Source organism: Sturnus vulgaris, chromosome 14 (genome assembly GCF_052056855.1).
Source record: "Sturnus vulgaris isolate bStuVul1 chromosome 14, bStuVul1.hap1, whole genome shotgun sequence".
In the NCBI taxonomy this organism is placed as follows: domain Eukaryota; kingdom Metazoa; phylum Chordata; class Aves; order Passeriformes; family Sturnidae; genus Sturnus; species Sturnus vulgaris.
Genome location: NC_142256.1, coordinates 9,282,889 through 9,295,642, shown reverse-complemented (window position 1 = coordinate 9,295,642; position 12,754 = coordinate 9,282,889). Strand labels below are relative to the sequence as shown.

Genomic DNA, 12,754 nt, shown 5'->3' with positions numbered 1-12,754 from the left:
TTATAAAATATTTGTAGAGGGGAAAAATTACACTGTTATGTTGCCCATACTTTGAAATTCAGTATTTCAGACTCACTCTGAGGATGAAAAATATAATGTGTGCCTAACACGATTTTTATTACCAACAGGCAGAATGTTTCAATGAACATCTACATCTAATTCAGTCTGTACAAAATCACTGCTTGTATTTGTGGTTTGTAGTAGGCAGATATTCAGAATGGGGTCTTCAGTTTGGCCTTTAGGTCTGAATTGAATCAATTCATTCTAATGAAGAAAATGGTGATTTTGTCATTCATTTCTTTGCTGTTTGTCTGATGAAGTGTCTTCATGCTGCATCCAAAAGTCCCAGTAAGAGAATGTTTGAAGCAACAGCTACTTTATATCATAATATATTCTAATTAAATTTAGTGGTAATCTATGATTATTATTTTTTATGGTTTTTTCATCCTGTATATGGCCTAAACCTATTGAAGAAGCTGAATAATTAATTAGAGTGCTTTGACCACTCTAAAGGATTTACAGCTGCTGCTGATTCCCTCCAGTGCTATAAACATCCCTGAATTACAGCTGAAAGTCTGAGGTGCAACACTGTCAGCTGTTAACCACCTCAGGCTTGATTTTTCAGGGCTGACAGCATTTTTACCTCTTTATCTGTGTTTTAAAAACCACAAGGCCGTGGAAAGGCAATGTAGTGGTGACCACTTGCTGCTGTTTCCCTGGGTGTGCTGTGCATGGTTAAAATGGCATTTAACCAAGTGGAGCAGCACTGTGAGCAGAGATTAAAGTGAGCTACAAATGAAACCTCACCTCATCTGGCAACTCCAGTGCCAGAATTCATCACCTCAGCTAAGTGCAGGGTTTGCTTTTACAGGAGGTTAAACATAATAATATTTTAATATTAATATTTTGTTCCACTTCACAGCATGCCTCCTATCCAGGGTTACCTGAGGGGAAAATGGGTCATTCTTGTTCTCTTTTGAAGCACCAACTTCATTTCACCTTTGCCTTTACCTCTCACATCTGAGTTTTGAAAACCTGTAAATCTCCCTGTTTTCATTTAGTTTCCCAACCCCTTTATAGGTTCTCTTGCCCTTTTCCTCTCTCCCATTTATTTCTCCTTATTTCCAGCCTGGCTGTTCCCTCCCCTCCTTCCTGCCTGACTTTTCTGCATCAGAAAAAAAAACCCCTACACCCTTCCTAGAAACAGCAACATGTCTCACCTTTTTATTTCCTTCTCCACACCCATATTTTTATGCAGCCACAAGGAAGAGCTGCAGAGTTTTGTTTTTTTTTTCTCCTAAGCAATTTTATTCTTCCCAGAGCAAAGGGCACCTGATTTTCCCCAGTGGGTTGCACATGCTCTGTTTGGCAGGGACATTGCAATCCAGATGGAACATCCCTGGTGGACAGGACAGGGCATCTGCCAAGACAGACTTTCCAGGGACATATGACTTGATGAAATTTTGGCAACCTTTCATAGCAAAAGGCTATGCTTTTTGTATTCTTTTATAGAAGAATCCTTCTCCCACACATTTCAATTTCAGGCCCAAAGCACGACCATATTATATCTTTTCAATATGTTGAAAAATATTTCAAGAGGCAGAATTATAGCACCTTCTTAATAACCTTATTTAAAGTGATTTAAACAGCTTATACCAAAATAAAAACCATTTTCCAGATATTTAGCCCGTAGAGTTAGGCTTTGGGGACCAGGAGACAAACTGTGTAGATAGATTGATGGGTTTGGGTGAAATACCATTATCTCCTCCAGCTCCTGTGGCTGGAAGTTGTGATTTTGGTGCCTGGAGAGGCTCCCTGGGACAGAGGCTGGGCAGAGTTAAAGGAATAAAGCAGGGATTTATTAAAATCCTTCAAAGGATTCACCTTGGGCAGCACAAGAGCCCAGCCCTGGCTACACCCAAGATGGACCCAGAGTCAGGAGTTCTCACACTTTTATCAGTTTGGGTCCATTTCCATCTTGGGTTCATTGTCCAATCCCAGCTCCAGGTTCTGCAGTCCCATCCTCCCAGATTCTCTCCTCCATTCTCTGCTCTTTGCACTTTTTGGGGCTGGAGCTGCAGCTGTCCTTGGTTGTGGGGCTGGAAAAGGATTGTTCTGTGTGCCTGAGCTGGGAGGAGAGCTTGGAACACTTTGTGTGGAGTTCAGAGTCACACACAGTGCAGTGCAGAGTCTGGAAAATGTGAAAGCTGAAATTTAAGGCATCAGTGTAGGAAGTTTCAGCCTGCAGCTGGAGGATGTGTGGGGGCACTGGGGTTTTGGGAAGGCAGGCTGAGCTGCCTGCTCCTGAGCTGATTTGTTCCCTGTTTGGCAGCAGCCTGTGCCCTGTGGGGCTGTTTCACAAACCCTTTTGTGCAGGGCTCTCTCTGGGCTTTGATCTTCACTCACTTCAGCAGAAGATTTTCCAGCTATAGAAGTCTCCACACCTGTGGGTTTGGCCATGGGTGTGTCAGGGAGCTGTGACATCCCTGTGCACACCTGGGTCACATCTCTGCTCCACTCGGCACCGAGGGGGACAGAGGCAGAAAATCTGCAGCATTCACACCTGGCACTGCTGCTACTCGAGTGAACACTTTTTCTGAATATTTCCTTAGCTTTTCATATGAAAACACAGCTCAAGTTCTTTCTCATAACACATTTTGGCTCTGTAAATAATGCTTAAAGATTATTTTAACCACGGTTATGGTGGTGTGCTTTGGAAATTACTTTTTTTTTTTTTTTTAATTCCAGAGAGATGAGACGAGATGAACATTTTAAAAATAACTTTCAGTCTTGACATTTTGCTGTCAACATTGCATGTTCAGATGCACCTGTGCTGCAGAGGCTGCAGACACTCACAGGTGCACCTGAGTTGCTCGAAGCATCAACAGCCCAGAGCAAAGACCTGAGCCAGGGATTTCAAACCTCACTACAAAACACTCAATAATTAATCTGCAATGAGAGTTGACTTGCTGTGACAGGAATATGTTACATAAGAGATGGGAGTTCTAGTAACCTAAATGTAAATCATGGATCCACATGAGGTGATTTAAAATGTAGCCCTGTAGATAAATCCAAAATGCTGCATGTGTGAATTAGTCCAGATTCTGAAAAATGAATAAAAGGGAGACTTTTTCATCCACACAAATTCCAATATATGGCCCACAAATAGGTGGAGCACATTCAAACTCTCAATAGACATTGCTTAAGTCTTTCAGGTTTCTGTTAAAGAGAAATAGCTCAGAAATCCATTTGAGGATTCAAAATATAATAAGTATTTTAGAATGAGCCTCTAATTTTAATGATTAAATTGTATTAATTGCATTAATAAATGCATTTCTGCAATTATTTCCTTAATATTTTGCCTTTTCTATGTGATATTATTTATGCAAGGAATGTTTCTGCAGACATACTGAAATAATTGTTTGATTTGTTTCTTATTTTAATTGGTATAATCTTTTTCTAAATTCTGAAGTTTGTTTCAAAAGCACAATTATACATGAACACATACGTAGTAGATGAACTGTTTTAATTGTCCGGGTGCTTATAACTTGTATCACTGCATTCTTCTTCTCCCTTCTTTTCCTTTTTGCTCTTTTTGCTGCAACATCACATTTCCTAAAAATAAAGCTGAGGAATAACTCAACTAAATATGATACAGAGCATTTCAACCAGGACATGCAATATCCTGGGGGTCCTCTGTGTCTAAATTGGTTCTGCCTCTTTCATACAGAAAATTTCCTGGTTTAGAGAGGAGAAAAGATCAGTATTTCATTCTTCTGTGGTCTGCACATCTGAATACTTCAGGAATAATTAGATTTTGGGAGGGGTAGTTGATAAACATAAAATCTTTTAACAAACAAACCTCCTGCAGACTGTTGAAAATTGTTCCCAAGTGAAAAAACGTCACTTGTTGTGCTCTAGAACAACTAATCCTGATCAGACTTCCTGGCCAAGGTTTCAAAATCTTGGAGCAGGATGCTCCTATCACCAACTCCAGACTGCTTCCCTCACTTTACAGATTTTTGCTGCTGAGAGTCTGTGATTGCTGCAAGGACACCCATGATTGTGGTAGCACAGAGGCAAATAAAACTTGACTAAGGACTTTTTGGATACCACCACAGATGCACAACTAAGATTGTATTTTGGCTGAGAGAGAGAGTGGAGGCATCAAAAGCGATGCTTTCCATCATTTATTTCCATATGAGATTAAAATCGAAATCAGGGGGAAGTGCCCAGAAGGATGGAACAGCATTGATGGCATTGTCAGGGACAGGCAGAAATGGGGCATTAATGGCACCATCAGCAGCATTTTGGGCATCTCTCCATTCCCTCCCCAAATATCTGAAGCTGAACTTGTTTGGTTTTCGTTGTTTCTTTCAATCCATGTCACCTACAGACAGCTCAGAACATCAAAGTCTTGCCTGTCAATTTCTATTAATTTAATTTCAATGTTATGTATTCCGTCCCTTCACTGCAGCCTGGAAATTTCCTTTGCCTCAGAACTATAAACGTTCCTAACCCACAGTGCAGAAGTTGTTTCTGCTGGTAAATTTGATTTCTTCTAACAATGGAAATCTTCAAATGACAAAATGCCACTTCCTGCCTCTCTGACTTAAAACAATTGCTGTTATTATGCCCAAGAAAATTTGGCAATATATTTTAAATGTCCATAATCCTTTTGTTCCTTTTTAATTCTTCCCCTCAATGGCTTTCCCATTCCTTCATTCTGTTTGTATTTACATGACATATACAAAAACTTCCACAGTTTTAAGGATTCTCCTTTTCCTTAGAGAGCATGAAGGGGAATTGTGTGTTCAAGAATTTCTGTGCCAGATCAGACAAACCTGACCCTGATTCTGTGTCCTATTTCCATCATGGCCAATACTGTTTGCACTGGATGAGGAAATGCCTCTGGTGCTGCTGCCCTGCTTTGTTCTCCAGTCTTTACAGAACTCACATTTACCAGAGATCATATTTTAGCATTTTAAAGTGTCAATTCTTGGTATCTGTGGCATCCTGTAGCAAAATCTTATAGAAGTTTATCTGCAGGATGTTGTGGTTATATTTAGAAATTCAGTGTCTGTAAGCACTATGTAATCAGTTTGGCTTTTCTCCTGTGGTTATTTGACATCTTTCTTCTGTCTGTCCTAGATATGCAAGTTCTGCCATTGACCATCCAGGAAATACATCCATGAGGAAGGTAATGATTTATAAATGTGTTTTAAATAAGCAAAAAACTCCTCAACCTCAGATATCCCAAACCTTGACATTTGCCTGTGTTACGATAGAGCTGAAAACAAAAATCTAGGAATAATTTCCATGATGAGGAAACTGGCTGCTGCAATCACAGCAGGTCACTGTGTCTGCAATACTTTTAGTTAAGTTTAGGATCTTGGGAATTCAGTGAAGTTTAGGAACCTTGGTGTGTCTTCTGAAATATGTGATGGTTTGGGGAGGAGAACCACACACCACGTTGGGCTGAAAGGCACTTCTGGAGGTTAAGAAAAGTTTTAAAACTCTTAGAGTATTTAAATAGTACCAATACTATGATGGGGAAATTGGGGATTAAGATTTTCAAATATTTTTGTGGTACCAACTTCGAGGTGCTCCATTTTCAATGGAAAATAGCTGTAAAAAATTACTGTTTTATTATTTAGCATTTTGCAATTATTTCATGCAAAGGACAAACAACAGAACTTCCATTTGTAGAATGTCAGCTCTTCATTCTGACTTAGCACTTTTTACACTGATTAGGTTGGACAGGGCTTGGACCAACCTGGTCCATGGAAGATGTCCTTTGGCAGAGTGGAATGGGATGAGCTTGAAGGTCCCTCCCAACCCAAACTTTTCCGTGGCTGCAATGACTCAGTTCTAAATAGTTTTCCCTAAAAACTCCTGAGGTTAAAACCAGTGGAGGCACAAGCAACCAGTTTTTATTTTCCTTTAGTGTTTCTGTGACAGCACTTCTCCTACCCCCTGATTACCCTGAGATCTTCCTTTACCTTCATGTATCATCCATTCAATTCTAGCACTTTTTTTTTTCATTTCCCCCGTGCTGGTTTAGGGTGGGGTGGCAGGGTGTGCATCCCCTGACTCTGGCCCCGTGTGTTGTGGTTTTGGTGCAAGAATTGAAACTCTGGCAGCCCCAGCGAGCTCTCCATCACCCGTCTGTCTCCCATAGCAACTCTGAGTCATTTGGAGTTGTGAGTTCTGTTCCCTTACAGTGTTTGCCACCAAGTTAATTATATTATAGTGCTTCTTTTATCTCTCCGAATGTGGAACTTGAATTTTTACGTTAGCAGTGCTAATTAACTACTGATTCCCAAGGTATTGCAAACCTTTCACTTTCTCTAGTTTCCTTGTTTTGAATATATTCTGTGTGTGCATAAACAAAACAAGAAGAATAATTAACTAAGCTTTTTAGAAGATATTTTTTGTTTCTCAAAGATACAGTCACCTGTCCCTTGATTTGTTGTGTTAGTTTTTTTCATTATTCTAAAAACTTATATATTAAATTATGCATACCAGTTTCTGGTGAGTAACTGCTCCAGACATTTCATTTTCTTGCAGTTCTTTAAATTTTACCCCATTTCATTGTAGGGTTTTATTCCATCACTACATTCCTCTAGCCTAAATTGTGGGGAAATGTGGCAATGTCTTTTTCAGGACCACACCTGCTTTGCCCTAATGCATTTCTCTGGAAAGAGGAACATTGAGCAGATTGTTTCAGCCCCAGCCACCACAGAACTCCAGTGGACACAACAGGACAGATCAATATTGCTGCTGGGATTTGCAATACATCAACAAACCCCCCAGAGCTGCTCTGCACATCTGATGCTTCCTCTCAGAGTTTTGCTGTTTCATTTTCTGTATTTTGCCACATTTCCTCCAGCACAGGAGCATTAATCTTTGTCTTCTCTTGAACAAAGAGATGCATTTGCAGAGATGGAGTTAAAAAGGAGAGATGTGCTGAGTTAGAACACGCTGCACACTCACTCACTGAGCTTCCCCTGCCAGAATTCCCACATTTTGGGGAACATCCCAGTCCTGGGAGAACAGCTGAGGCCAGCAGAGCACAGAGGGCTGGTGCCCTCCCAGCCAGCACCCTGGGGACTCCAGAGCTGCTGATCCCTGCAGCCCCCAAACGCTGCCCCTGGTGAATGGGAATCACTCAGGGGCACAAACTGGGCTGTGCATGTCCAGTCCCACTCCTCCCTCTGCACTTCCATCCCAAATTAACTCTCTTGTCTCTCTGGAGCTGGAGTCGTGCTTCCACCTGATTATTTATAGGGTTCTTCATCATTTGTACATTGGAGGCAAATCCTTACCAGTTTTCGAGTACTGTCCCTGTTTTTAGGTTTAAATAAAAAGATGCTTTTAGGATGTTTTAGCTTGGTTTGTTTGGTTTTTTTTTTCAGAATCTCTAGCAATTTTCTAATGCTGCCACAAAAATAAAAAGTATTTATTTTTTTTCTCCTGAGACATATTCTGTAAACCACCAACCCAAAAAATTTGTTTCTATGGTGGGAACAGTATGACTTGGACATGTAATTGAGCACAGGATTTTGCATACAATGTGTGTGGTGAATATTTCTTTTTGAATGCATATTTTTATAATTATTTCATTGATGCAATGAAACGCATGGATGCAATAATTGCATTGCAATGCAATGACATAATTATTTCATGGATGAAACTTCAAAAATCAGTCAGTTTATCAGCTCATTCACGGGACTTTATATCTTTAGTTTTCAAACTAAACATTGCACAGCTATTCATGCAAAGAATCCTTGATGGTTTCATTGCAATTGTAATTAATATCTTTTAAAGCTATTTTAATTTGCAGATTTAGCAGAGTGTGGTTCTCTTTATGATGTTGAGGAAAGCAGTAAGAGAAAAATGACAGAAGGGAGATGCTGTGATCAGTGATGCTGTGAGAACCCTGGAGAGGGGAGTGAATGAAAGCTCTTACATGTGACTGCTGTTACTGCACTGGTGTTTCATCATTTCTTTCTTTCTTTCCTTACAGTCATTCCATTACGCTTCCCTCAGGGTAAAAAGCAGAAAATGGTCAAAAGGTAATTTCTTTCAGTTAACATTTTTAAACTAGAAAATGAGGCTCTTTCTCTGATAATAAGTGAGCTGTATCAAAATTCAACTTGAATAGTGAGGAACAAATGAAAATATCAAATTAAAATACCAAAATAAATATTTTATGGGTATAATATTGCTTGGGTGGGTGGTAAAATTTCCTCTCCCTTAGGAAGAAAGCGAGGAGCATCTATGACCAAATTGATGAGAACTTTATTGTGGAACAAGCAATGAATGGTGTTTTATATTCTCTAAATTTCTTCCCTGTTTCACAGCTGTAGGACAAATGTAATTCTTGTAGCATCATAAACTAGATTTTTCACAGAAAAAAAAGTCTGACACGTTAAGGAAATTTCCTACAGAGTTTTTTCAGGCAAATAAATTATATAATATTTATTTTAAAACTTGGTTAATTAATATTTACAAGCCAGCCTAAGCCTTTCAATTAGGATTCATTGAAATAACACCAAGAAAAATAAAAACAACCCTATTCCTGATGCTGTGCCTTTAACAGGATGCTGTAAAGTTAAAATATTGTTGTTCACTACAGGGAAAAAATCATGTAAGCATGTGCACTGTTATGGAAGTGAACAATCTTTCTTTTTTATTGGTTATAAAAATTTGGTTTAAAAATTCCTATAATTTGATGGGGCTTCTGGTGCTAAAGAGAAAATATATGGAAAAAAGTAATGTTTGCATCTGTGTACAGATTGTGGCACACTCTGAGTTCCTGACTGAGGCTGAATAAATACATTTTTACTTTGGAATAATGCTGTCCATCTTAATCAGAAAAAAAATGCATCCCTTGGAGGAATGGACCCTCTGGAGATTAAATAAAGCATTGTATAAACTTTTCATTTAGTGTTCACGGGGAAACCAAAACCACAGGACACTGCCGAATTTCTGAGTCTGGAGAGGGTTTGGCTGGGAGGGTTTCGGGTCAGAAATGAACATTTTCCCCTCTCATCCCAGGGAGGGTTTCGGGTCAGAAATGAACATTTTCCCCCTCTCATCCCAGGGAGGGTTTCGGGTCAGAAATGAACATTTTCCCCCTCTCATCCCAGGGAGGGTTTCGGGTCAGAAATGAACATTTTCCCCTCTCATCCCAGGGAGGGTTTCGGGTCAGAAATGAACATTTCCCCCTCTCATCCCAGGGAGGGTTTCGGGTCAGAAATTAACATTTTCCCCTCTCATCCCAGGGAGTTCCCTCTCCAGCGTGAGCAGGAGACGCATTTCCTGCAAGGACCTGGGGCACGGAGACTGCGAGGGCTGGCTCTGGAAGAAAAAGGATGCCAAAGGTTATTTCACCCAGAAATGGAAAAAGTACTGGTTCATTCTGAAGGATTCCTCCTTGTACTGGTACACAAACCAGAATGTAAGTACACCCCACGCTTGGTGCAAAGTAAAAATGAAACCTTAAGCTTTATAATTCTTTTAAAGTCTGGTTTTTACTGCGTGCTCGGATGAGTCGCTTTAATTGCCAGGTCTGGGACACTCTGGCTGGGAATATTTCAGTGGAAATTCTTTTTTAAAGTCTCCAAGTCCATTTTCAAGCTTAATAAAATAGCAGATGTTCATGGCAGTCTTTAAGAAATGAATATGTCTGTAGTTAATCCTTTTCCACAGATTTATTTGGACTAACACAGTGTTCACACTCAGCCCTCCCCAGTTTCAGTGGTGGGGGGGATGTGTAAAGTGTGACCATTTGTGTTAGTTAAGCATTCTGTGAAACAGATGCGAAAATCTGAATTTGTAAATCTCTTTATCTAGAAGTTATTTTTATATCGATGTTCCTCTCGCTTTTTGCTGAATTAGTCTGGAGTTTGCAGTTTCTCGTGTGTGAAATGCTGTTCTTGGTGAAATTTTCCTGAAAACCAATGGGTCTATGCTGGTGCAATCTGCATAAATGTAGGGGAAATAAGAGAGGGCAGAAACCCAAAAGGGTTCAGTGCTGCTCTTCCATTTGTGTGCAGCATCCCAGCACTGGAACTCTGCAGCCTGCTCTGGTTACTGATCTTTTACTCCACCTCTCCCACTTCCTTCCAGAGGGCGAGTTTAGCACCATAATTCCCCTCAGTTTTTGTGGTTTTTGTAGGCTGTGGGTGCTCAGGAGGTTTTTGGTGTTTGACATTTCTGGTGCCAGGTGGGATCACTGCCTGTGTCCCCCTGACTCTCAAGCCAAGCCATAATTCACTGAGTCCTTGCTAATACCTTTCAAAAACCTGCCTGCTGTTGTCTCCCTGATTTTCCTGCTGAACTGCTTCAAAAGAAGCAAAAAAGTGACAAAATTTTCCTGTTTCCTCCCCGTTGAATCAGAGGTGACCTCGCCAAGGAAGCTCCTCTGGGGCTGCCAGCAGGACACGAGGTGTGACAACTGTGACTCCAAAGAGACACATCCACCAAAAGCTGTAAAATGTGGATTTGTGCTGGAGAATCTGAGAGCTCTCCTCTGTTTAGGTGCTGTGTTTGGGGCTGAAAGGCTTCCTGTGATTTCCAGCAGAAGGGGATTGGAATGGCTGTGCCTCCTTTGAGAAATGATCAGTTTAGTTACCTCATAGAGGTTATTTACATGGTGTGCTGAATTGAATCCATTTCATCATAAAAACAGTATCTGCAAAATACATTCAGTATTTCCTTTGACTGGGTAGCTGTTCTTTGTATAAAACCCAAACAGCTGCTGCTCATTTCTCTCTTCTTTAATTCTGTTTTCCTTTTCAACATCTTTTTTTTTTTTTTTTCATTCAATAGGATGAAAAAGCAGAAGGATTCATTAGTTTACCCGAGTTCAGGATAGACAGAGCAATTGAATGCAGACGAAAACAGTAAGTAATGTGTAAATTACCTTTATAAAGGATTGCTCCTGGAAGTTTGCTATACGTAGCACTGAACACTTGCAAAGTCCAGAGAAGGAAGTTACTGAGAAAAAACCTTGAAAACTGTAAATACAACATCATAGATCCACTTAAGCTTTAGTATTTCTCTTTATTATAAAAGATGCAATGTAATGTAAATTCCGTTTACTGGATTGAAATGAATTGAATAATTCTTTTAGCCAGCTTGCCAGACAGTCCAGTTACAGCTTCAGTTAAATAAGTAAATCAAAAAGCAATGAATACTTTAGTAAAGAGATAAAACTTTCTCAGGTTCAGTAGGGCCATATTTTCCCATAGGAAATAGCATAACAAATACCATAGCAGGGAATGGTGAATATAATCTTAATTTTCTCTTTTATGGAGGAAGCTTTTCATACCCAATATTGTGTTGCTCTCAGCTGCTAAAATATTTAGGTTACATATGCAAAATGAATTCTACATTATTGCTTATGTGCATATTGCTACTTCTATATTCCACTCCACTAAAAAGCATATTATAATCTTTCCACAATTAAGGAATATTTAATAACAGACATTCATTGGAAACTGCTTCCAAACAGCATTGGGATTGCAATCAACAGGTTTAACAGAACAATTCCAATGCTTTGAGAGTAGCACTTTGCTGATATCTCCTGAATTATTTGCATTTGTCTTCTGTATGCTTTCCTACTTTTAACTAAGCATCCTGGATTTTTCCTGTGCTTTTCCAATGTCTGAATGCACTTTTGGTCTGAGGAAACAAGTCCTACAACTATGAGCACAATACAATAGAAATATTGAAGATATGAATTACAATTGAGACTGCTCATCAGAAAATCAAACCTCTTCAGTTGCCTGTTCTTGTCTGGGGATATTATTACTGTGTCAGAGAAGTACAAGACAGTGCAATTTACACTTCTATTTCTCCTTTCAGCTGAGGGTATCACTATAGAAATTAAACATGAACTGAGCACTATAAATACCTTAGAGCAATGAGTAGATATTAATAATATTGAACAAAATACGGGAAAAATAATACCCTTTTGTTAGAATATAAAGCACTTAACAGATTTCAGTGAATTAACCAAGATCAAACAGAAGGTCATTGTGCACAGCTAGAAATAGCTTCCAGAGCTTTCCTCAAAGCATGAGAACACAATCCCTCAGAACTCAGCTTAGAGAAGGATTTCTGTAGGGTATATGCACAGGGAAAAGTCCGATTAACTAAAACTTTGCACACGACTGAAAGCTGAGAAGCTTCAGGCTCTGAAGCTCTTTCAAAAGGAGGCAGGTCCAGAGGTAAAAGTATAATGAAGATGTTCCTAGTATATTCCCTTTTTCCCTGAGCTGAATTTCCGTTTGATTTTCTTCCTTCATTCCTACCATTTCTGTATTTCCCGCATCACAAGAACTGCACCTTACCTTAGCCACTGTTTAACCTGGCAGTGAAATTCGGGATATCCAGCATGTGGGAATAGCAGCCCTGGCTGTGTCCAGCCTGCTCCACCCCACAGCCCCTGTGAGAACACCTGGAGAACACTCACCTGTCCTCTCCTGGGGTGTCCCACAAGGCCAGGAGCGAGCATCATTCCATTGCCTGATCCCACTGAAAAGCCAAAATCACAGCGTCAGTTTTCCTTCAGCTCTCCCCAGAGCAGGACTAAGAACATTTTGGAACTCAATTTGGACTTCCCCTCAGATCTCTGTTATTTTCAGAGCTATTAATGTGAAATGTTCAAACCCTTTTGAAACTAAAGGATTTGAAGGCTTACTGGGATAATTAATGGATTTCTCTCTCCCACTGTTGTGTG

At 39.9% G+C, this 12,754-nt stretch overlaps 1 protein-coding gene across 2 annotated transcripts in view; it reads left to right on the top strand.

Annotated features, from left to right (window-relative positions):
* LOC106860426 (connector enhancer of kinase suppressor of ras 2-like) overlaps positions 1 to 12,754 on the top strand; it is a 169,734-nt gene that overhangs the window by 132,125 nt on the left and 24,855 nt on the right. For both annotated transcript variants that reach the window (XM_088173082.1, XM_088173081.1), the window contains exons 16-19: positions 5,152 to 5,200; positions 8,030 to 8,078; positions 9,291 to 9,466; positions 10,840 to 10,913. In XM_088173082.1, coding sequence (XP_088029208.1) covers positions 5,152 to 5,200; positions 8,030 to 8,078; positions 9,291 to 9,466; positions 10,840 to 10,913 — 348 coding nt within the window. The remainder of the gene's footprint in view (positions 1 to 5,151; positions 5,201 to 8,029; positions 8,079 to 9,290; positions 9,467 to 10,839; positions 10,914 to 12,754) is intronic.